Source organism: Leishmania mexicana, chromosome 27, assembly GCF_000234665.1.
Source record: "Leishmania mexicana MHOM/GT/2001/U1103 complete genome, chromosome 27".
Classification (NCBI taxonomy): Eukaryota; Euglenozoa; class Kinetoplastea; order Trypanosomatida; family Trypanosomatidae; genus Leishmania; species Leishmania mexicana.
The window spans coordinates 595746-620012 of record NC_018331.1 but is presented as its reverse complement, the minus strand read 5'-3'; the positions used below and the strand labels follow the sequence as shown (position 1 = coordinate 620012).

At 61.8% G+C, this 24267-nt stretch overlaps 8 protein-coding genes across 8 annotated transcripts; all 8 read right to left on the bottom strand.

Annotated features, from left to right (window-relative positions):
• Window positions 1-635: 635 nt before the first annotated feature.
• Window positions 636-1943, bottom strand: LMXM_27_1570 (conserved hypothetical protein; the record flags this gene model as incomplete). Its single annotated transcript, XM_003876684.1, has 1 exon — window positions 636-1943. The coding sequence occupies one exon, from the start codon at window positions 1941-1943 to the stop codon at window positions 636-638; it is 1308 nt and encodes a 435-aa protein (XP_003876733.1).
• A 1166-nt stretch (window positions 1944-3109) lies between these two features.
• LMXM_27_1560 (putative diacylglycerol acyltransferase) lies at window positions 3110-7906 on the bottom strand (the record flags this gene model as incomplete). The annotated part of the gene is made up of 1 exon (XM_003876683.1): window positions 3110-7906. The coding sequence occupies one exon, from the start codon at window positions 7904-7906 to the stop codon at window positions 3110-3112; it is 4797 nt and encodes a 1598-aa protein (XP_003876732.1).
• A 2652-nt stretch (window positions 7907-10558) lies between these two features.
• Window positions 10559-10963, bottom strand: LMXM_27_1550 (DNA-directed RNA polymerase II-like protein; the record flags this gene model as incomplete). The annotated part of the gene is made up of 1 exon (XM_003876682.1): window positions 10559-10963. The coding sequence occupies one exon, from the start codon at window positions 10961-10963 to the stop codon at window positions 10559-10561; it is 405 nt and encodes a 134-aa protein (XP_003876731.1).
• Window positions 10964-11919: 956 nt separating this feature from the next.
• Window positions 11920-12396, bottom strand: LMXM_27_1540 (hypothetical protein, unknown function; the record flags this gene model as incomplete). Its single annotated transcript, XM_003876681.1, has 1 exon — window positions 11920-12396. The coding sequence occupies one exon, from the start codon at window positions 12394-12396 to the stop codon at window positions 11920-11922; it is 477 nt and encodes a 158-aa protein (XP_003876730.1).
• Window positions 12397-13944: 1548 nt separating this feature from the next.
• On the bottom strand, window positions 13945-14271 carry LMXM_27_1530 (conserved hypothetical protein; the record flags this gene model as incomplete). The annotated part of the gene is made up of 1 exon (XM_003876680.1): window positions 13945-14271. One exon carries the CDS (start codon window positions 14269-14271, stop codon window positions 13945-13947), a length of 327 nt encoding a protein of 108 aa, XP_003876729.1.
• Window positions 14272-16308: 2037 nt separating this feature from the next.
• Window positions 16309-18543, bottom strand: LMXM_27_1520 (conserved hypothetical protein; the record flags this gene model as incomplete). Its single annotated transcript, XM_003876679.1, has 1 exon — window positions 16309-18543. One exon carries the CDS (start codon window positions 18541-18543, stop codon window positions 16309-16311), a length of 2235 nt encoding a protein of 744 aa, XP_003876728.1.
• A 632-nt stretch (window positions 18544-19175) lies between these two features.
• On the bottom strand, window positions 19176-20588 carry LMXM_27_1510 (conserved hypothetical protein; the record flags this gene model as incomplete). The annotated part of the gene is made up of 1 exon (XM_003876678.1): window positions 19176-20588. The coding sequence occupies one exon, from the start codon at window positions 20586-20588 to the stop codon at window positions 19176-19178; it is 1413 nt and encodes a 470-aa protein (XP_003876727.1).
• A 1429-nt stretch (window positions 20589-22017) lies between these two features.
• Window positions 22018-22488, bottom strand: LMXM_27_1500 (conserved hypothetical protein; the record flags this gene model as incomplete). The annotated part of the gene is made up of 1 exon (XM_003876677.1): window positions 22018-22488. One exon carries the CDS (start codon window positions 22486-22488, stop codon window positions 22018-22020), a length of 471 nt encoding a protein of 156 aa, XP_003876726.1.
• Window positions 22489-24267: the final 1779 nt, after the last annotated feature.

The window sequence follows — 24267 nt, the reverse complement described above, 5'->3', positions numbered from 1 at the left end:
GGGGTCGGGGATGCGCCTCAGACGCGCCGCCTTGTGAGCCGTGTGGAGGGGGCGGTCAGAGAGTGCAGTGCGGTGCTCGCCCAATGGAAGCGGTGAAAGAGCGGTGCGGTTGCGTCGGCACAGTGAGCTGGTGTGTGGAAGACGCCCTGCGTGCGTGCATGTCTGTGCACGCGAGGCAAAGGGGGGGGGCACCGACGCAGAGCAGGCAACAGGAGGGGGAGAGAGAAGGCAGGGAGGTACAGGCGGTCGAGAATGAGTGCTCAGCGGCAGGTGGGAGCCGCTGCGTCGAGGGCGCGCGGCGGTCGAGCTGGCCGCGTGCAGCCGGCACACAGAGCCGTGCACAGGGGCGCCGCGAGGCACCCATCTGCCTTGTGTGTTTGCATTCGGTGTGGCGCCACCCTGGCTAGCCCCGAGGGCGCCGTTACAACTCACGCGCACGTAGAGAAAGAGGGAACCCGGGCAGGGGTGGATGGTCTGTGATGCGCCGCGTCACAAGTCAGCGGAGGAGGAGGAGGGAGCAGGCGCACCGCCGCGGCTGATCTGCACCCGGCAAGCGCGTCTCCCTCGGCGGGAGAGCCACGGTGCGAGAGAGGAGCCGGGGAGAGGCAGTGCGGCAGCCGCACAGCAGCACGGCCTCACACGCGCCGCTCGGGGTGCGTCGGCGACATCTCCACAGGCACGTCACGGTCGCCGGACGCGCTCGACCCCGTCTCCCGCTCCAGCAACTGCACGATCTCGCGCACCGTGTCCCCGACCTTCAGGTCGAAGAACTTCACCGTGTGCAGCTGCCCGTTCAGCACGTGCGCGTCCTCCAGCTCGGCAGCAGTCAGCTCGTGGTAGTCCTCCGCAGCGATCTTGTCCATCAGCGAGCGCCACCGCCGCCGCTCCGCGTGCGCCGCGTGCGCACCCAGCGTCGTCACGTCGTACGAGCCCACGGGGCTCTCGCCGCGCGCATGCGCAAGGTACGCCTTGTACAGCGGCGCGGCGTCCTCGGCAAGGTGCGCGGGTGCCGCCGCCGTCGCAGGAGGCAGCTCCCCGGCGGCCTCGGCCCGGGCATGCGCTGGCGGCGCATCGGCAACCGCCTCGCCGGCCTCCCCTACCTCCGCAGCCGCGGGCCGCGGAAACAGCGGCGGAAGCGCGTCGATGATGTCCTGCACCGCGTCCGTCGCGCTCCTCGCGCCGCCGGCACCGCCAGCTGCAGCAGCCACGAGAGCGCCACCTCCAGCACCAGCCTCCTCCCGCGTCAGCCGCGCGCCCACCTCCGCCGCATCCGCTGCGCGCGCGCGCACGGCAGCCTCCTCCGCCTCCAGCGTGTCCAGGTCCAGCCCCAGGAAGCGGCGGTAGTACACCTCGCGCGCGTCGGCCGTATCGCACCCGTGCAGCACCGCGCACGCCTCCATCAGCGAGAAGTAGGGGTGATCGTCCGCGCCGGCGCCGGCGCCGCCAGCAGCCCGCCGCACCATGCGCTCGCGGAAGAACGTCTGGAAGCGGTCGCAGAACCGCATGCGCTGCTCGTTGAACAGGAACCGCGCGCTCTTCACCTCCCGCGTCGTCTCGTCCACGTCCGAGTTGAACAGCACGCGGTCGCCAGCCTCGCCGCCACTCCCGACAAGCGCGCCGCGCCGCTCGCGGTTCATCACGCCCGCGAGCTGCTGACGCGCCCGCGCAAGCTCCACGTCGCTGTACGCCAGCGCAGAGATGTCCGACGCCATGCGCGTGCGGTGCCTCGACGACACAAATTCGCGGTGGATCATCATGTTCGGCCCGAAGTCCTCCTCGTACTCCACCGTGTTCGCCGGCGGCATCGGCCGGTACGCGATCTGCAGCGCCTCCTGCGCGGTGATCCCGTTCGTCGGCGCAGCGCCGCTGCTCGTGCTGTTCGGCGACCACGCCGCCTGCCCGTGCTTGCGGCGTGCAAGGCGCAGGGGCACACGACGCAGCATCGCGCAAAGCCCTGCCGTGCGTGCTGCCAAAGCCAAGCGTTCCACCGCCAGTCGCTGCGGGGTGGGAGAGAAACACAGGGGGAAGGAAGGCACAGAGAGTGGGCAGGTGGGATGATGGGCCCGGCAAGCCGGCACACCTCGAGGAGACGCACGCGCGGCACGGGCGGCGGGGGACGGCGAGAGAGAGAGAGGGCGATGGGGGTTCGACAGCGGCCCGCAGATGCAGTGCGCCAAAGATTCCACGCATGCGCGCCGCCGCCCCCTGCCACCTTAGCGGTGGCCGGGAAAGGGGGCGGTGAAGAAGGTGCAGTGCCTGGCGCGCCTGTCACCCCCCCCGCAGAAGACTCTGTTCTTTAGTTCCTGTCTCGCTACCGCTCTTTCATACGGAAGCACGCGTCCGGGAGGAAAGCAAGGAGGCAGAGGGGTGAGGGCGCACAGCGAGCCTGCGCCCAACGCGAGCATTCGTGCGAAACACGCCAGGCAACAGCAGCGACGAGCAACGGCCACACAGTCGTACGCGATCCCGCCATCACGGCGAATCCCAGCGGCAACGGTCACACAACACACATCCACACGCAACCAGCGAGGTCCTGGGAGGGGCATCACTGGGGGACGGCAGGCGTCGTGCACAGGTCGCATTAGCCAGAGAGAAGACCGCCTATACAGGACGGGAGCACAGCAGCAGTGGTCCGCAACATCGCTGCTGTGGCGTGAGGAAGACCCAAGAGGGAAGGAGACAACAGGGAGGGAGGGCAGCCGTCACGTTTCCCGCGACCCTGTTTGGCTGCCCCCGCCCACGCCCCCGCATCCCTCCGCACTCCGCAGCCCGTCACCGAGTCGGCGCCTGCCTCGGTGCGAATCCGCGACACCCTCCTCCGCTAACCGCCACCACACCACCACTGCGCTCGCGGATATCGGGAGAGGGAAAACAGGAAGGGGTGCGGAGAGGGCCAAGGACGGAAGCGAGGCGCTGTGAGCACCGGCATGCCTCGAGCTGCAAGGCCACAACGCAGAGTGCAACCAACCCGTGAAGAGTCAGCGCCGCGCCAGCAGCTGTCGTCACGAAGTGGGCGAGATCGCCCATGCACTGCATGGGTGGGGTAAGGAGGGGGAGGGGAGGGGGGCAGCAAGCACACCCACACACACGGCAAGCAGCAACCAGCCATCTACGCTGCCTTCTTCGCCGCGGCGTCGCGGGCCTGCTTGCGCATCCGCGCCTCCTCCTTCTCGTTCAGCAGTACGAGCTCCATGCCAGGGTACCCGGCCTCCGCGCGGCGGCGGTAGAACAGGTCCCTCAGCGACTGGAAGTACGCCTCCGACACGCGCCGCATGTCATCGGGGTTGTTCTCGTCCGCGCCCTCGGGAATCGCAAGCGGCGGCCCCACCACAAGCGTCAGCGGCGTGCGGAACGGCAGAGGCAGACCGAATCGGCCAAAGGGAATCACCGGGAACGGAAAGCCCAGGAGCCTGAGCGAGAGGCGCTGGATGCGCGGAAACTGGAGCATCCCCAGCACGTTGTTCTCCGCAAAGCACAGCAGCGGCACCAGCGGCACCCGTGATGCGATGGCCAGCCGTATGAAACCAGTGTGCTGCGTGATCAGGATCATCCTCGCCGAGCTGACCTGCGTGCGCAGCATCTCCGCCTGGCCACCCGTCACGATAAGGACGCTGTTGCCGCGCTTCAGGCTCGCCTCCACAGAGCGCCGGCTCACTGACAGCGCACCGAGGCGCAGGTTGAAGTCCCGCAGCAGCGGCACGTTGAAAACAATGCTCGCGACATGCGTCGACACATAGCGCTGCGCGTTGACGCCGACCTTGAGGGCCCACTCCGCCGTCAGAGACGCAAACAGCGCCGTGCCGGGGAACACGCCGTGGGGGTGGAAGGAGAACAGGTACTGCGACGTGTCGTCCCGCATCTGCACGGCGGGGTCGTCCACAATCACGCGAAAGTTGAAGTACTTCACCGCGTCGGCAAACAGGTAGTTGCGCGCGAGCTCCGTGAAGCGCAGGCTGCGCTGCGACCCTGTGTGGTACGGCTTGCCCGAGTACAGCGGGAGGTACCACAGCCACGCGCCGAGCACCGCGCAGTCCACGAGGTGCACGCCGAGCGCGCGCGCCAGCACCCACGACGGGCCACCCGCAACGTGCAGCATGCACCTCTGGTACGTCAGGTAGCCGATCACAGCGTACACCGCAAGCCTCATCGCGAGCCGCAGCGTCCTGAAGTTGCCCCCCATCAACAACACAAGCGCGCCGCACGCAGAGAAGAGGGTGCTGTGCCGCGGCTTAATCAGCGCCGGGAGAAGCATAACACCCCCAGCGAGCACGGGCATGCAGTACAGCATCCACGTCACAATCGTCACACGCACCGTCACCACGAACGGTGGCACGCCGACGTTCGCCACGTACGGTACCACAGACAGCACCAGCGTTAGCGCGGTGAGAGTGAAGCAGACCGGCAGGTATGCCTCCATCACGTGCACCAGGCGCGGCGTGTAGTGCGTGAAGAAGTAAAATATCAAAAACCCAATGGACAGCGGAGTAACGGTGGCAAACAGAATGACAAGAACCTCTATCAGGTTTGAAATCCCTTTCGTCAACATTCTGCGACGACGCTCCCTCCTTGTGAACGATGGGCTCTGTTTGGATATCGCCTCCGCTGCGGTGCCGGTGTGCATTACACGCTCCCATTGCAGCTTGGTTCGGCTGAGGGCGATCAGCGTGCACGGCACCGCCAGTGACAGACTCATCACTGCCAGCACAAACGGCACGCGTGTTCGGTGGGAGGCGGAACTCTCATCGTCGTAGTGGAGGTAGTGCTGTGTGTCCCGCCCAAAGAAGGCCACAAGGGGAGTGTAAACTCGTCCAAACACCATCGCTCCTGAAAAGGTGAACAGGGCCACGATCCCCTCACCGTTCACCTCCAGGAACGTCGGCTCGCCGCGCCGGTGGGAGAACAGAGGGACAGAACTGAAGATGAACACCTGACTCGTCACCGACAGCAGCGCAGCAATCAGCATCGCCGTTGCGGAAACCTCCGCGGACTCGATCGACGTGATTAGCGTCACGAGGAACGCGCCTGTGTAGCAGCACCATCCGCCCATTTGCCGAACGACAAACTGTGACCCACCGCGGAACGGCATAAATGGCACGTACACGCTCGGCTCTCCGTGGAGGACCATCCCATAGCCGGCATGCACGCCGACGCACGAAATCGTGCATATGAGCATTGCAGTCACGGCGAACGCCAACGACAACACCATTACCTTTGCCATGAACGCCGCTATCACGAAGAAGGCAGCTGACGCGCAGCAGAGCAGAAACACCAGCATACGTGCGCCCTCATGGCGCCGGCGGCGAATTGTCAAGTCCTCTCCACTGCAACTCCAGTCAGAGCTTTCTCTGCTTTCGTTTCCTTCTGCGCCGCCGTCCTCATCGTCACTACCGGTGCTGCAACTGCCCTCTGCGCGGGAGCCTCTCCCCGTACGTCGCGCTGCTGCTGAGTCCTTATATATGCGGAGGAGGCTGTCGGTGCACGGGATGTCAAAGCTGTGTAGCGCTGCCGTCATGAGCGTTCGAAACGCGACCTGGGCGACGGCCTTCTCCTCGTCCGACTTCCTTGCTAACTCCTCGCGCATGAAGCGGCGCAGCTCCAGGAACGACTCCTTCGCCAAGCGCTGCTGCAGTGCCGTCGCCATGGTGTAGCGGGACTCGACCGCGATGGACAGCGTGATGAGAACGACCGGAATCAGCTCCAGGACGCCGAACAGGGTGTACATCACAGGGCCCTCCTCGATAAGAGCGTGCCACTCGGCGGGAATGCTTTTGGAGTTGCTGGCGACAATGGTGCGGAAGATGATGACAATGACGAAAAGGGCGTAGATCATCCAGCCAAGCACCTGCAGCGCCACAAAACTGCCACTGCCGGTGAAGGGGTGAAAAACCCGCACGCCTTTGTCCTTGCCCGAGTAGTGTGCCAGCGGCACGCACGCGATGAAGCAGGCGTTTGCGATCGTCATGAGGCGCGCGTGTGGCAGCTCCACCTCGCCCCACACATGATGCAACGAAATGTCGACAAGGAGTCGCAGCAGCAAGTTCGTTAGGCACAAAAGGTAACTGAATATCATCCCACCGTTCATGATGTAAGCTGTATGGGACAGCTCCTCCGCCATCCCGCTGCGAACGTCGCGTGACGACGAGGTGTGTACAGGGGACACGGAGTCAAGGTTTAAGACCGGCTTCGCAGCCTGCTTTCCCCCCACTGTGGCCGACTCCGACCTGGGCTCCTCCACTATGGCGGCGAGAAAGGTGCGCCCTTTGAGCGTCAAGGAGCTGCACAGTCGTACGGCACAAGTCATGCAGAATACGCTGAGCGTTGACAGCACCGCCTCCAGCGAGGCGATGGGAGGAGCACTGCTGGACAGAAAGAGCGTGAAACTGATGATGGCGGCGACGTACAGCAGATAGCTCAGGGCCTGCAGCAGCAACACCGGTAGCGTCTCGACGGAGCGGTTTTTGGCCAGCATGCGAAATTGATTGTCGTGCATAACGGCGCCAGACACGTATACCATCGGCGTTGGCAGCAGAGAGACGAGCTGCGCCAGCTGCGACACAAGCACCAGCACCCCTTGGTACGTCCAGCTTGTCCCCTCCACCGCCTCATCGAGGCCGTCGGGGTAGTTCTGCGCATAAAAAAAGATGCTCACGTTCAGGCATGCTAGCAGAAACGCCGTCGCCACCGCCACCACGCCGCCGAGCTCGAAGACACTGCTTGGCACGCTCGGTGTATTCGCGAGAGCCTCATAGCGCATCGTGCGAAGAAACATCAGCAGCGCCACGCAACTCACGACGCTCAGTCCTTGCACGGCTAGCACAGACGACGGCGTTACTGTGTGCACACCGGCATCCATGAGCAGCAGGACGTTCGCCAACGCTGCGGCGACGTACAGAAACCGCGACAGCCACAGCAGAACGGTGTCAAAGGTGCGATGCATCCACAGGCGAAAGCTGATGAAGCCGAGGGAGCGCCGGTAGCCAACGAAGAACAGACTCAACGCGCCACAGGCCAGTGTGATCGCAAGGTTCACGAGGAGGATAATCTCCTGCAGCCCTGGAAAGCGGATCGCCACCATGCTGAACGCGCTCTGTGCCGTCAGCAATGCCACCTCCAGCGCGCTCTCTGCATTGGGGCGTCGGCGCAGATACCGCAGGAATGCGGAGATGCCTTTGTCCGCCAGGAAGGCTGAGCCGGTGCCCGATAACGCGGTGATCGATCCCGGCTCCGAGGCCTTGACAGAGTCGTAGTAGGTGAAACTCCGCAGCGAGAGCAAGAGAAGAATGTTGCCAAACAGCGCCAGTGCGCCAATCGTGCTCATGAAGCCGTGCGAATGATTCCCCGAGGGCTCGAAGAGAAGCCCGTACGCCGCTGTCAGCAGCAGCGAGGACGACACACATGTGACGCCAAAGCACTGCAGCGTGACGAACTGCACACCGCCGGCAAACGGCTGATAGAGTCGATACACCTTGTGGCCGTACTTCTCGCGGCCGAGCAGATATACAAAGAAGCCAGCAAGGACGTTCAAGTGTGAGCCAAGAGCCAGGAAGAACATGAGCGGAAACTCGGGGTACTGGTTCACGTACACGTCAGACAGGACAAGCGAGAAGAGTCCCACAGCGCAGTCCAAAATCCACACAGTGAGGAGAGAGACAGTCGAGAAGTGCGGCACCTCGAAGGGCACCGCTGGCTCGCCGTCGGAGTGAGAGCGAGATATCGATGCCGGACCGTGGGATCTCAATGGCTGCGCCTGCGATTCAAGCACGGAGCTGCTGTGGCGTGTGAGCGTAGATGATGCGTTCATACTTAGGGCTGAGGAAATCGCGAGCTGTGGAGCTGCGAGTGCTGTTGGCGTGGCGACCGGAGGTGCACAGCCTGTCGACTCTGTCTTTGAGTGCGAGGGCATCATCGCTGTGCCCTCCGTGGCTACACACAAAGATGGCGTGTGGAAGTCGTTGGTCTTGGGCTGCATGGCTGCGCGAAATGACCTCTACAAGCCTCTGGGCTGCCTTGGCGTGTCGCTACTGACGTCTCTAACGAAATGATTGCAGGAACCAACCGAACAACGAAGGAAAAACGGAACGAAGGCAGCGCTGCGTGGGCTGGGTAGTGGGTTGATGAGTGCACGGCAGCGCTGCGGATATGGAGGGGAGAGGGGTACAGCACCACAAAGGGAGAAGACACGCACACACCACAAAAAAAAACGCAGACGAGCGAACAAACAGGGGCGGGGAGGCGACAACACGTGCGTTGCTCTAGATTTAACGAATGCATCGATAAGTCTTCTCCTTCGCCTGCGCGAGAGGAGAGGGAGGGGAGAGGGAGGAAGTGCAGAGAGATACACGGAGGGCTATACCGGTGCGGCATAGAGCGCGCCTTTTGTTTGTTTGTTGTATGCATGAGCACCCGATCCACGTACACGCTTGTGCTTGTGTGCGCACAGATGAGAGTACGGAGCCACCCGCCCTTCGAGCTTCCTGTACCACCTCCCCGTGTCAACAGTTGTGCCCCTCGTTGCGGTTGGTATGCGGGATCGCGGCTAGGCCTGTCCGCAGGGTCTCGCCGGATTCTGTGCAGCGTGTCGTGGGCCAGGCACGGCAGGGGAGACATGCAGTCATGAAGGTCCGTGTTGACGGCATGTCTTCGTGGATAATCTTTGCTCAAAGTAGCGATGGCAGACGCGCTACCCACATGAAGGGCAGCCGTCGCTCCAGCAGACAAGGCAAAGGCGCCTCAAAAGCCGCAGCGCACGGAACTGTGCACTGCCACACCTACACGGTCGGCGGCGCCGCGGCCCCATCGTGTACCCCATCATGGCCGCATGCCTTGTCGCTCGCTTCACGCACGCAGCCCCCCCCCCCCACTCCCTCCATTCGTGCATGGTCGCGTCGGCGCAGAGGCCGTACACCGCGCCGGTCGTCGGCGGCGGCCTGGTGGGCCGTGCTGAGCTCGCTGCGGCCCACCTGTACCGCTTGCCCACCTCACCCCTGGGTGCTCCAGGACAGCGGCGGCGAACATGGCTGGGGGCATCAGCCCCTCAGGCATGGGCCCCAGGGAAAGAGACGCCTTTCAGTCCCCCACTCCACCAGCGCCGCACACCACGCTCAGCCACGGCGAGCAATCCAGCCGGACGCCGGTCTTGCCTCCCTTTGCGATCACAGCATAAGCTGCCGCCTCATCTGGCCACGTAGCTGCGGCAGCCGCGGCGCTCAATTATGTCGGCCGCCCCCAGCGCTGTGACGCTTTCCTCCGACATGGTCGGCCGGGCTCTGTGGGGCGGGCACGCGCGCAGCAGTTCCCCCAGCTCGCCCAGTGCCACCGCTCCGGCCGCATGACCGCACCCACAGACGCAACATTCATGGTCGCTGCACGGCTAGCATGGAGCGGTGCCTCGTATCGACATCGCCTTCTTTCCTCGTCAGAGTTCACAGGGAAAGGGAGACATGGGGGAATTCGGAGTGCCGAGACAGAGAGGCCGGGGAAAGCGGGTCTGGCGGGCGTTGTGACGACGCTGACGGAGAAGTAGCACTGATGCAGCCCTGCACAGCACAGCCTATCGAAGGGTAGCGGATATCGGAGAGGCACCAAAGAAAGAACATCAGAATGTTGCACTTATGGGCATCAGGAAGAGATGTCTCCCAAGCTCCTCTCTCTCTGCCCTGGAGTTGAAGGGACGTTCATGAGGAAGGGAATAACGCTGGTGACGAGGGGGTGCATGGCTGCATGTGTGTCTGCGTAGGTGAATGCAGCGAAGAGTCGCCGTTGTTGCGGTTGTTGTTGCTTTTTGAGGGGAAGGGGGGGGGCTTGGGTTTCTGCCGCCGATCTGGTTTGTGTTAGCGCCTCTGCTTTCTCACCCTGCACGACGAGACGGCCATTCGTCGCCAAAGGCAGAGAAAAGCAAGCCAACGAGAGAGCAAGGAAGAGAAGGACGTGTCGGCAGCGAGGCAGATGGAGGCGAGCAAGTCACCAAGTGGCGGTCACCACCGAGGTGAAAAGCAGACAGGGGGGGGGGTTCCGTGGCTTCCGATGAGCTACTGGGAAAGCGCTGGAAGTACGCGCCGAACGAAACACACTGGCTTCTCAGACGCTGTGCCGCTCCCCTTCGAAGAAAAAGGCGACGGCGAGCTACAGCCGGCGTATCCTCTTCTTGCTTTTGCGTTCTGGTGAGTGCGCATGCGTGGCAGCTGATGCGGCCTTCTCTACAAGCCGTGCCCTTCACGCAGTTTGAGAAGGGAAAGTCCGCGCGCCTGGAGAGGGAAAGGAGGCTAACGGGGAAAGAGATCAACACACAGGTAGACGCAGACACGCATACATACCTGTGGCACACCAAAGATGAAAGCGCATCACGAACCACACTTTTAACAAGACACATGAGCGTTGATGACGCGCGTGCATCAGAAAACCACATCTCCCTACACACGCGGCCAACATCGAACGAGACGCCGACTGGTGGTCCGCATGTCGAAGGGCTAAGCGCACGCTGACAGACATGAGTGTGCATCCACTCCTCGAAGCGATCCTGTCTCCAGGGCACACGCTTACTCTTTTACCCCCCATCCGCTCATGATGGGGACGCCTCGAGACCCTTCAGCTGTGCCTCGCGCCGCAGCTGCTCCTCAAACACCTCTAAATCCTTCAAGCAGCCGTCGATCGCGTCTTGCAGCGCCTTTTTCGGGGCAGGGACTGGTGCGTCCGTCCCGTTCGACGCCGTCTGCACGCGCAGCTCCACGTTGTGCTTTGTTGGATGCGGTACTCGGTAGCCCGCAATCTGCACAAACGGCGACTCGTGCAGCTTCATGCGCAGCAGGTTCGCCAGCGTGTGGTCCTCCTTCTCCATCTTAAACAGGGAGGAGTTGGCCATCGTGTTGGAGATCTGCTCCACAATCTTACGATCCCCCGGCAAGTCCACCAGACTGTCCGGGGTGATGTCGTTGCGAGAAATCAGCATTCCATGAGGGACCGCCATTTTTTTTATTCGGCGGTTCGTGCAAGCAGTGCAGATATATATATGTGTATGTGTATGGAACACAACAGATAAAAGTGAGCTGCACCGCAGCGCGTGGGTGGGAGAGGGCGAGGAAAAGGAGAGAGAAGCGACACGCCCGTCGGCTGACGCTTGGAGTTTCATGGCAGAAGGGCGGAGCAGCCGCAGCGACGCGGGAAAGGAGGATAAGTGAAGGGAAGAGAGAAGAGAGCGGGGAAGGATGCGTGAGAAGTACGAGGGAGAGGCACACACACACAGGTAACACGCCCATCCACGCTGTACATCCTCTCCGTAAAGCACTCACGGCAGCACGAAGACGGACACAGAGAGACAGGAGATGCGACGTGCTGGCGGGGACGAGACAGACAGAGCAATGCGGTCATGTCTGCTCCCTGGAAAGGGGGGAGCGGCGGTGCGAGTCGAGGGGAGGAATCGGCAGCCCCAGAGCATGGAGTTGACGGGGGCCCCCGATAGCCAAACCGCACAGGAGGAGAAGTGTCTCTTCCAAAGAGTTTGTCCCCTGTGTCGTTCCGGTGTCTTCGTAACGGTGCTTCGGTCGTCTGAAGTGCTGTGATAATCTTGTCGCCGCCGCTTTCGGAGACGCACCTGTGTGTGCGTGTACGTGGCAGTGCTCGCCGCGTGCGCCGCTGTACTAAAGAATGCTCGTTTCGTTTGCGCACACACACGGCCGCAAGCTCGCACGAAGGGTACAGGAATGATGTGGAGGGGGGGGGGACGGGAGAAAAGGAAAGGTGACAAGGCACGAGGGCACCCGCACGTGAGCGACCGCCGCGCCCGCTGCTGTTCTCAGCTAGCTCACTTCCCTCGCCATCCAGCCTCTTCCCTGGGCACATGCGTAGGGTGGTCAGAGTCGTACAAGCGGTGAGCACTGCAGGGGCTATCCGCAGCACGCAAAGACGCGCCATTTGGAGGGTGAATCATGTTGGGAGCTCATCAACGTAGGCCTTGTACGGTGTGCCTCGCGTGTAGCCGAGTTTCTCTGCCAGGTGCGCCGAGTGCGGCACGTGCGCATCCCAGTTCGGATATAGGCCACGCTTCAGGCACTCCAAGATGAGCCGAGCAGAGCACGCCAGCGCCAAGCCGCGACGTTGATGTGACTCCGCCGTGTCTACCTCCACCTCAACACCTCCGTCGCAGATGGCAAAGCTGGACGCATCGGCTGCAATGTCGCCGGTCGCCCTTTGCAGAGCGACGAAGCCTATTCCCCGCGCCGCGAAGTCGGCGGCGTCGCGGAAGTTGCCGCAGAGGTCGAAGGACCACTTCATCCTCCGCGTGCGTTCCGCCAGCGCCTCCGTGATGGGCTCGATGACGTAGGTGGCAGGGCACGCCGCCGCATACTGTTGCAGACGCCACACGTCGAATGACCCCGTCGCGGCTACCATGGGGTAGCGCATATAGGGCTTCAAGGCAGGCAAATGCCTTTCAATGAGCGGTATCCACTCAGGCTGGAAGGGGACGACAATGGAGGTTGTGACGCCGCTGACAAGTTCCGCGTCGGGGGCACCGGCGAGGACAGTGAACATGCCGACGGTGAGGCGGGCCCTCAGCGTTGCCGCGGCGCTGCTGCCACGAACCGTCACATGTTCCATGTGCCCTTCCAGAGCAGACCGCACAATGAAACTGTGGCATGGGTAGTGGAAGAGGGCCTTGACGGCTTCCGAGGCTTGCTTACTTCCGGGCATGTCTCCTTCATGATACGCGTAGCACACCGGTGTGAAGGCCACACTGTATGTGTATGCGAGGGCGTGTGTGTGACACACCAACGTCGCGAAAGAAAATAGATCGTTATCGTAGAGGGAAAGGAATGCGTACACACACCGCCACCCGAGATAGACGAAAACGTGCCGTGAGTGATGGAGGTGGGCGTGCTGCTTTGTGAAGGCGCCAGTGACATGAGTCCGCCTCACTTGGCAAGGAGCGGAGCAGCGGCTCCACTCGCCCCCTCCCGCCCGCCGCGCTGCGTCTGGGCAAATAGAAAGACAAAGACGGAAACGCGAAGAAGTGCAAGAGATGATGAAGTACTTTGCCCCTCCCCCCTCTCCCCCTCCACACACACACACTCTCCTTCCTTGTCGTGACGCGAGGTGGCATAGTCCTCGCACGCGCACTCGAACTCGCACAGCCCGTCCGTACTCACGCCTCATTCGAGGGATATAGGTGAGGGCAAGATTTTGGCCGCCGGAGAGGGGATCCTCGCAGAGCCGCACGCGCTTCACAGAGACGACCGATGCCGCTGTGATAGCTTCGTACTGCTATCGTGCGTGTTTTGTTTGGTTGCTTCGGAGAGGAAAGACACACAGGGAAGGGTGGAGTTCTCGTGTTGGCCGGGATAGACCGGCCATCGCTTGCGCACGTACGCACCCATACACACACCATCCGATAGCGTACGTGCGTGGGGGCCATCCGTGGCGGTAAACTAGCCAAGGATGCCAACAGGAAAGGTTGCCAAAGGATGGGCTCACTCATGGTACCACTGAGAGGGTGGGCAAGCGAGTTGAATGCGTTGCATGCCCCCCCCCACCACCACCGCCGCCTTCTCCACTTTTCGCTACGAGAACTGTAATACAGGAACCGACAAGGGCAACGGGAAGCAAAAGAAAACCACAAGGAGCCCTCCCTCCGCGCGCGCGCACGCGCCGCGCCCACAAATTCGGAACAACAAGCAACGACGGAGACACGCACACAGGTTTGTCCGGCGGCACGTGCACACACATACGTAAATGGCAAGGAGAGGAGGTGACAGCACAGCGACGCGTCCATGTGCGCATGGTGCGGGGTGAGGAAGCACAGCAGCACGTCTGAGAGTGACACCCGACATGAAAGGGCCCTACAAGCACGAACCGCAGCAATGCCCGCATTTTCCGCGGGACGCGAACAGCCTATTTCTACCCACACCACCTCCTCCCCTCTACGTTCGGCTGCTCCATCACCTGCGCGTTTTTCTACTCCATAGACTTCTGGGCGCCGTTTTGCTGACTACTACTGCCGCCGACCACCTGCACCTGAATCAAGTGACGCTTGTCGAACATGATATCATGATCAAAAAGGTAGCGCGCCTCACCGTAAGCGATACCGCTACCCACGCCGGTGCACAGGGCGATGATAGCACTGCGTGCCGCCGGCGAGCGGGCCAGCAAAATCCCCGGCAGAATACCAGAGGCGAACCCAATCGTGGACTTGCGGATCAACGTCTCAAGCGAGTGGTCCCACTTCTCATCCGATGAGACGGAAGTGGTGGTGGTGGGGGGTTGCTTCGGTGTGGCGGGCATCGTTTCGCCCGTGTGACACAGATCCCTTCCCCCTTTTTTTCCGTCGGCAGAGCGATGCGAGGATGGGGCGCCAAGGAGAAGGGGGAGGCGGAGGCCTGAGCGCTTTCACAGTAAGGTGCCAGGACACACTGGCGGGTACTTCGTCAAAAACGCCCAAGCAAGGACACAGGACGACAGAAGAAAAAGAAGAAAGAGCGCGGAGTGGCGAAACTGGCACGCGTGACGCGGCTGCTCAGCACGAGGGCAGCGTCTTAGAAGTTCTGTGATGACGATTGGCGACAACGTCGGGTTAAGCGCGTAGGAAAAGGAGTAGAGGTCTATAGAAAGCAGAAGACCAGAGAGAAAGAAGCGAGCGGGGGTGAGGCCGCACTCAAGCTTGTGCGTGTGGATGTGTGTGTGTGTGTGTGTGGATGGGTGGGTGTATGGGTGCGGCTGCTCCTATTGCATGCAATGTTCGCTCTCTTGTCGCCGTTAAATATATATTTTTGTTGTTGGTTCCCTCCCCCTTTTCCTTTTCTGCCTGAAGGACTGGAGACTGAGAGGGTGGTTGGGCCGGGCAAAACGCGAACCTCCACCCCCACCCCACACAAACACAAGAGAGAAGGAACAACAACGAGGCGTCGCAGCCGACGTCGCGCACCGGCAAGATCCGTGAGCACACAACCATCGATGCGGCACCAGCGCAACGAAGCGAAACAAAACAAAAAGGGAAGGAGCAGTGAGAGTAGTAAGAAGGGGGAGGAGGAGGGAAGCGAGTCCATCATCGGTAGAGGGGAGAAGCTTAGCGCGTCGATGTCCATCCAATGTTCAACGCGAGCATCACTCCCCATGAGTATGCGCACACCATTTCCCTTGCGATTGGAGCCTGCGCAAACGTTTCTTTGCATCCACGTGTTCTCCCGCTCTCTGCCTATATGGCATGAGCTAAGCCGCACTCGGCCCCCCCGGCACGCCCACAGGCCCCCATATCCACATGGTGCGGAGCAGACGTGGACACGCGCATGGCAGCAGTGCACCCGACTCAGCCATCCGAGCACGGCCTCTGCCCCAAACCTCTACCCCCAGCCCATGCTTCGCAGGCAGCCGCACAGCCGCTCCCCCACCATGCCGGCCGCCACCCCTGGCCCATCCGCCTCGGGACAGCACGCAGGCTCCCCACCACCACCAGTAGGCAGTGAGGGGGGGCCGGAGGGGATGCGTTCGAGTCACCATGACGCTCTGCACATCACATAGGTGGGCACAAGCGTGTTCGCTGCTGCCGGTCGCTCCGGTGCAACGCCATCCAGGGCCTGGCCGCCGACATCAGCAGCGATACATTGCTCTCACCTCCCTGCGTCGCGGGTGCCTGACCCCGTCATCACCAGAAGAGGTTCGGCAGTTGACAGGGGCGGGGGATGGGGATGGGGTGCTGCCTGGCTTCCCCACGTCAAGGGGGAGGGGCGTACTGGGCACTCGATACCGCGCGGCGTGGTGTCAAGTGGCATCAGGGTACGGTAGCTCTACGCATGAAACACGAGGCGCGTGAAAGGAGCGCAAGTGAGGGTCACAGGAGAGGAACACAGTCCTCGGCACTACCACCATATCCCTTGTGCGCGCCACACCATTTTACTTGTAGCCTGAGAGCACCCCCCACCCCACCCCCTTCTTCCTCCTTCGCTCCACTCGTCGTCGTCCGGTGGGGAAGGGGAGGAAGGGTTGCAGCCGCTGCAGTTTCCTTTTCGATCTTTTTTTCTGCTGTTTCTTCAGCGCCTGTGCGGAAACGTGTGAGAGAGTGGGAGACAGAAAAAAACGGCCGAAGGGGGGGGGGTGGGGGCGGGGCGAACGCGGGGGAGGGGGGGAGAGTCGACTCTGTGAACAACAGACCGGCACGGGTACCCCGAACAACAACATTTTAAAAGACATCACTCGAGCCCACAGACACAGCGAGAGGGCTCGCAGTACCCATCCATCAGAGATGGTTGGAGGAGAGGGGGAGTGAAAGACGCACCACGCGCAGGCACGCCGCCCTTCACGTGTGTGCGCGCTTGAAAACGTGGCTCACTCTTCGTTTCCCTCACCGTCATTAGACTTACCCTCTCCTATCAACCGCAGCAGATGCCGCAACGGCTGCGCGGCGGCCTCGCCTTCGCGTTTCGCGCACTGCTCCACGATTGCCTCTGCTTCGCAAGGGCGATCATACTGCATGCAGTACAGGAGTGCTCGTATCTGCGATGTATGGGGCAGCTCCGTCTTGTTTACACGGCGCGCGTAGCCAAGCGCGTGCAGGGCACCCTGCGGGCTGCCACCCAGCACGCAGACGTTGATCAGGAGGCTCAGCATCTTGTGTGACAGGGGCCGTTCCAGAGTGACCACTTCCAGCGGATGGCGCTGCTCGGCACCCTGCGATGGACCGGTGTCCGTCTTTCGAATCCGGTCCTCGCTGGAGGTCGCCTGCCGGCTTTTCACCCAGCTCAGCGCAGACACCCAGTGAACGCTCGATAGCCTCGGGGTCGCCTTTGTGAGCGCACTACCGTCGCGGGAGTTCGCCGTTTTTCTGTGAAGGTGTCGCAGGCGAATGGCGCGGTTGTGTGCTAGTGCGCATTCCAGCATGTCCTCCCACGACGTCGGTGTCATGAGACTGCCAGAAGGGATAATGTGCTCGTGAAGCAGACGTACCGCCAACGCTACTTGTTTCGCCTGCCGCAGCTGTCGAACAAGTGAGCTGAGCAGCTCGGGTGGGGTCGCTACCTGCGCCGCGCTGTGTCCAAGCAGTGCCGGTGCTGCAATGGCCCAGCCGTTTTCGTGACGGGCGCAGTTGTGCAAGAGTGCGTGGACGACAACGGGGTGGCGTGTGGCCGCCACCGAGCCCACGGTGGTGTCACCGCCCTGCAGCGCGATGTCGAGGCCGTCCGCTGCCGAGGAAGAGGCCGGCACGGGCTGTGCCAGGTGGGCTGCGCAGCTTTGGAGAAACGCAGCTGCCATCTCCGGCGTGGGAAGCTTGTCCACCATAACGGCTATCATAGCTGCTGCTGTCAGGGGAGACGCGCGTAGGAGCTGCATGCGAGAGAAGAGAGCCGTTGCACTGAGCACGACGCTGTCCTGGTGGGAGTGTGCATCTGCTGCGGTCATCACCGATGGTGCCGATTGCGAGATAAAAGAGTTCAGAGACGTGGAAGAGGATGCAGCCGCACTCTCCACGGCCTCCTCGTCCTCTGGCTCCGCCGCATCGGGCAACATGACAGCAGAGGAGGCGTCTCTCTTCCTCTTCAGCCTTCCCTTCGCTGACAACGGCCGCCGCCGTCGCTGTCGTTCCTCTCCTACGCCGCTGTCACCGTCTCCCTTACCGGCGTCAGAGTTGGAGGGGAGCAGAACGGTGTCGCGCACACGCGTCCACTCCACATCTGTCAGCAAGGCCGGCTCGCTCAGGTCGCTCAGCAGTGCCAGTGCGGCTGTCCACGGCAGCTGCGCCATGGCCGCCGTTGCCCGCTGCACCTTCAGCTCGGGTGTCAGCGTGGTGCTTGCCAGCAGGTGAGTCAGGTACGATGTGCAGAGCGAGCTCCGCGCCGCCACCTCATGCGGAACGCTGCCAACCACGCTGTTCAGGACGCTCAAAATGTGCTGCTGCGCCGGTGTTGGGGCTCCGGCGTCGCGCACGGACGGAAGCAATGCGTGAGCGCTGGCAGCGGCTGTGAGGGCGGTCGTATCAGGTGGTCGCATACTCTGTATTGCGTCGAACAGAAGCGGCGGATCCTGCTGATGAAGGTGCATAAGCAGCTGGAGGGCATGGGGCCATGCCGCTGACGTTGCACACGCGTGAGCCGCATCGAGCAACATCGGCTTTGTGAGTTGCCCATTCGCCTGGTTTAGCTTAAGCACGTCGATGGCCGTGCGCCACTGCCGGTGTGGTGCGAGCAGGCGCAGCGTCGAGACGGACACGCGGGTTGGCAGTGAGGTGCCGTGCGCCAGCACTGCCTCGCTCATGACCTTGATCGCCGCCTGCCAGCTGACAAGCTGACCTGTGCCGGTCCTCGACACGTGCCGGTTGTGTCGCAGCATTTGGGCTAGCAACGCCCTGTACGTCTCAGAGGCTACCGGCTGGGTGTAGTACGCTGCTCCTAGGATCGCCAGCCCTCTCTTCCACGAGACCGACAGGACCGCCCTCGAGAGCATGTCGGGTCGATTTACGAAGAGGAGGCGATGCTCGTGGTAGAGAGGGGACATTTGGGACACTGGGCTGCGCTCCAGCCGCTGGAGGAAGTCCGCAAAGGTGTAGCCGGACCCCACAGACGGCATGATGACGCTGCACCAACGGTGATGGCAATAGGAAGAGAGCTTCGTGACTTGACGGGGACTACACAGCTCCTTTTACGCGTTGCTGCCGTTCCCGGGTATGCGTGCGCGTGTTGGGCCGTGGTGGTGAAGGCTTTGTCCCGCCGCTCGCGTCGGTGCGCATCGCACGAGAGGCAGTAAACGCTGCACTTGCGCGTGCGCGTGTATGCCTGCCTGTATAAAGACTTGGAGCGTGGGGCGGGAGAGGAGAAGGAGCGGGGCAGACATGGGTTCGCCAGTAAGGAAGCGGTGCAGGCGTCCACGACGCCAAAACAGCACCACCGCGCGCACACACACGCACACACACGTGGCATCTTGTTGTTTCCTTCTTCTTTCGCTGGCGCCTCTGTGTGTATGTGTGTGTGTGTATGTATGGGATGTGTGTCTGAGTTGTGGTTGGCTCCTTCGAGCCAGCGCGGTCGCCATCGATGCAGTACTAGTAGCCATCTCCCTCTCAGTGTGAAGACGAGCAAGATGCCAGGTGCGTGCGGAAGCACCTGGGGGAGGGGGGAGAGTCTCACTGGAGACTTCGCATCCTTAGCGTCAAGAGCGGGAGAGGGCGGTTGACGACCGCGTCATACGCTACAATCTTCTGATTACCACACAAGTGGGAACACGTTCCACCTCGGCACCACTTCCTCAACGACTGTCTCCCGTAGCATATACCTCGCTGCATCGACGATCTCTGCTGGAAGTCGGCCGCCGCCGTTGCCAGGCGGTTTTGCCTGTTCCTCATCCAGTATTGTTCGCAGCGCACTGCCAACGAGACGACGTGTGGCATTTGCTGCCATCCAAAAACGTCGGTGCTCTGCAGAGGTGATGCCGAGGTTGGCGGCGGTGAACACGGTGACGCCAACACTGGCCAGCACCGACAACCACGGTACACTGGCACACGCAATGCTGCACCACTGTGGCTCGCCGCTCGCAAAGCAGCTCACCATGCCTCGTGCTGCCCCAGCGGCGATGTCGGTGGCGGGCTGTGTTGCATCGGGGAGTACGCAGAGAAGCAGGAGAAGCGTGTTCACGGCATACATGGCCACTTCACAGGTGTAGTGCGGATCGAGTACCACCCGAAAGCACACATTCGAGAAGTACGGATAACGGTATCGGCGCCACGCCCCGTACAGCTCCGGTGGCGTGGACAGCGCGTGTGGGGATTCGCCTTGGGCGGCGCGAAAGGTTGCCAGGTGCACCTGCACCCGTCTCCATAAACCTTCCTCCCAGTCACGCATGGGCGTCTCCTTTGTGGGTGAGACGGTGCGCGAGGGGCTCTGTCGCCGCCGCGCCAGTATCGTGTGCGCCGTGACCTGAATGGCCTGCAGAGACAGGTGCGCCATGGTGCCGGCGGCGAAGATGCACCGCATCACCACTAACCGGTGTAGCGACCGAGACGCACGCGGGACGCTTGTGTGGCTCGGTGCGGCGCTGGAAATGGCTGCCATAATGTAGAACGTGCTGCCCGCCACAGCAGCAAAGAGGGTCACGGTGTCATGCTCGCGGAAGCGCTGCACAAGACGCGTCTCGGTAAGGCGCACCGCACAGTGAAGAGTGAAGAGCACAAGTGTCACACAGAAGAGGGGGTGAGCCGGCGCCGGCGACGACAGGGCAACCAGAGAGGGGTGGTCGGGGGAAGCACCGCTGCGGTTGGCGATCCAACGAATCCCGAAAACGGCTGTACTTGTGGCGAGGCCAGTGACGTAGAAGGCGGTGAACGACTGTTTGCGAGTGACGCGCCACCTGCCCAAGAACGAAGATGCCAGCCAGTGAACCGGTGTCGCGCACCAACGCGTGAGGGTAGTCGCCGCCACAGCCGCGGAGTACTCTCCTTCTCGATCGCGTTCGGCCTTGCAGACACCTGGGTTGGCGGCGTCAGCTGCGCTATGACCGCCGTACGACGAGAGGTCAGCGAACTCAGCGCAGAAGAGGCGCAGCAGGAGTACAGCAAACGACGTCGACCAATACACCAGCGCGACACGCACGGACACGCCATCGATGCATTCCACCAGCATTGGGAGAGTCGCGTTGAGTGAGACCGAAAGCGCGTGCTGGAGGGCGGTTGTTCAAGAAGGGAATAACACGTGGAGAGGAAGATCAATAGAGAAGATCAGACGTGTCTGGGTGGCGGGCCGCGCAATTTTAGAGAGCACAGCCCGCGTCGAATCCACCACAGCGGGACCTGTGCATGGGTGGGTGAGTGGGTGGGGGAGGGGTGAAAGCGAATGATGGTACCAACGTAGAGCGGCGGTTGGGGGAAAAAAAAGAGAGAGAAGTCCTGTAAAGTCGCGGAAAGCACAAGAGCAGCCACCAGCAGAGTAGAAAGAAAGAATTGCATCGTATCGTGGCGGCGGACGAGCCACGGCGGAGGAGGAGGGGGAGGGGGAGGAGGAGAGGAGAGGCATTGAGAGACTGACATGGGGTGAGATGTAGAGCGGCGGTGGTACGGGGGAAGGGACTATCAACAAGCGCGAGGCGCTTCCTCAAGACCGAAAGGGAGCGCTCTCGTGGCTGATCTCGCCCTCGTGAGGCGTGACCGCCGTGTTGCCTGAGCGAAATCGCGCAGTGCCTTCCCCCTTCCTAGTGGGAGAGCGCGTGCCTGCGCGATACCTAGGCTCAGATAAACGAAGCGTGGTGCATACAAGACCGAGAGTGCCCCGCCCCCCACACACACAGACAGCGGACGGGCTTTCGCAGCGCGTCGTTTGCGCTCTTTTTTATTGTTCTTGTTGCCCTCCTCGTCGTTCGACTGTTTCCTTTGTCCGATTCGTTGCAACGGCGGTGCGGCCCAGTGAACGGCGAAGGGCGCCTCGATGACTCCTCGACGCGAAGGCCCACGGCGGATGACAGGCTACCAAGCAGCACGATGAAAATGGAAAAAGAGAGGGGGAGAGAGACGGCGCACAATCCGGTCAAGGAAAACGACACGTGCGGCGGTGAGGTGTAGAAAGACATTCGTGGACGGTGAGCTGGGTGCGCAGGCGCACGCGATACACGTGTATTGTCGCGCTGGCAAAGGAGGAGGAGCACATATCGGTGCGTTGTCATCGGCGACAGGAATCAGCGACGACAGCTGTCGCACGGCCGCCTGTGCAGCCCGGCCCTGACAGGTATGTGTTCTTTGGCGGCAGTGGAAACGGCAGCTGACACACGCGCAGTGTCGTCGATCTTTTGTCCTGGGTGTTCCCCGCCCCGACCCCTCCCCCTCTCTCCTGCGTGGAAGGCTCACGACTGCAGCTCACGAAAACCGAGACCCTCCCCCGACCCACGCCGACGCGCTCGCGCAACAGAGCCTCGGCACACACGGGATCAACGGGGATTGGTAGACGCACACGCACGATAAGGTGTAGGCAGAGATCGCCTCACACTCGAAAACGCGGCGCGGGACGACAGCCCTCTTGCCTCGGCCTCCCCTGCCCCCCCCGCATCCTACTAATGGCAGTGCTAGTGATGATGATGTGCGGGTGCCTCCTTGCGGCGGATGTCCGGCTCTGGGTCGCCGGGCTGCCAAAGGTAGCTAGCCAAGAAGTTCGTGCCGCCCCAGCGGACGTCCAGCTTGTTCTCTGCCATCTCCTGCTGCAGCTGCTCATACTTGATAGCGTGATCAGGGTCGTCAAGGTCGAGCTGTCTAAAAAGAAAGTTGGATGCCATCGCCCGCTTGCCGACTTGAGCGATGCGCGTGCGCTGGCCAAACGTGACGTCGAATACCCAGTAGAAGGCGACAGGGAAGATGACGCCAAAGCAGAAAAGGAGCTGACTCGTGCCGTCTTTTACCTTGGCAAAGGGCTGTCCCCACCAGCCGGGATTGATGGCGATGGGGAAGAAGGCAGGCACACTCGCGTCACCGTGCTCACCAGGCACGCGCGCGTACCGACGCGCCACGCGGCGCATCATGCTATTCCTACGAGCCTGCATTTCGAGGCTGATCCTCCGTTGCTGCCCTGGTGGTTTTGTTTCTTTTCCCTCTTCCCCTTGATGGATCGCTCTGCTCCCTATTCCTACTAAGATCTGTACCAAGCGGCTCCTATACTACACGCGACCTCACCACAGGGTGGAGAGCCGGGGTGCGCTAGGCGTAATCGTCCTCTTTCCCCGATGCCCTGTGTTTTCCCCCTATGGATTCCCCCACCCTCCCTCTTTTTATGACTTGCGCACGCGAGACGTGCACGGGCCCTGAGTCAATCCTGCTCAAGCGCCTCCCGTTTGTGCGATGTGCGTGTGCGCTCCTCCCTTCGTTCCTGCGTGCGGGGATGACGACGTATGGGCAATCGTGCGGAGGCGTTCCGGCTTGCGTGTGAGGTGTGAATCCGAGCAGAGAGACGGGAGGAGGGAGCGGGGCACGGAGGCACACAGGTGCGGCGGTGTTCGTTTACACGACAACAAACGAAAAAAAAGAAAGCATGTGCTCCGTCATACGGAGATAGACAGACGGAGATGAAGACGAGAAGCAACAATGCCCATGATTGCGGAGGTGCATGTCAAGTGGCGTTCGGGGGAGGGAGACGGGGAGGGGCAGACATCAAGCGAGTGACTTTCATGCATTTATACGGTGTGTATGTGTGTGCGCGCTCGGCGGTGACCGTAGCGGAGCTGCTCTTGGCCACACACATGCACGAAGTTGCTTGTGCCACGACTGCTCATGCACAAGCGCACACGAGCACTGGCGTCTCTCGTGAGTAGCCGACTTGGCTCTGCTGAACCCAGAAGCGCGCCCTCTGCAGCGGACACGCGTGCAGCCCCCCGCCCCCCCCGTAGAGCAAGGGAACACAACAAGGACTCTTCATGCGCATCGCAAGCAAGCAGTAGTTCGCACGGCAGAATACCTTTTTTTCTTTTTTCGTTGTTCGTCTTTCCCGTTTGCACATGTGTGCCGTGCGCCCGCGAAGACTGGAGGAGGTCCCACATCATCTTCTTCGGCTTAACCCCTCTTCCTGCCTGCCTCCCTCACGGCTTGGCGGTGACGGGGACAGGGAGGGGAAGGGGGAAGGAGAAAGGCGGTGGAAGGGACGGCCGGTTTGTGCGTGAAGCACACGTACATAATGGAAGCGTCTAACAGGGAGCACAAAGACGAGACGAGACGGCGGACCATAACACATTGATGGTCGAGGTGGGCCATGTACAAGATGAGAGGTGGAGAGAAAGCGAGGGATGTCTTGGACAACAGAAAACAAGCGAAACGGTGAGTGATGGTGTGTGGGGGGGGGAGGGGCGGCGTGAAGAAAAAGTCGCCGGCGGAGGAGGAGCGGAACTGGGAGGGGTGGGTACGACTGTGAAGCGTTGAAAGCGAAACGATCCCCCCCACCTTGTGGGGCTGCGCGTGTCGTCAAGGGAAGGTCGTGGCATTCCGAAGAAGAGCTCGCTGACACAGTTACCCAACCGGGTACACGAGCAAGCTGGGAGGAACCCAGGGTACGAGTGAGAGCGAGAATATCCACCACGGGGCGGCAAGACACACACACACACGCACCGACCCACGGACACAAGCACAACGGCCATTGGGCTAAGGTTCCTTCACGGCTTCATGTGGAGCCGCGAACACGAAAAAGGAAGGAAAACGAAAATCCATAGGCGAGGTAGTCGCAGTATGAGTACAGAGTCTATAGTCGTAGTAATATAAGCCTCCACACCACGAGCCCCACGCGTGTGCCACTCGGCGGCGGGTAGGGAGGAGGGGAGGGAGCGACCCATACGAGC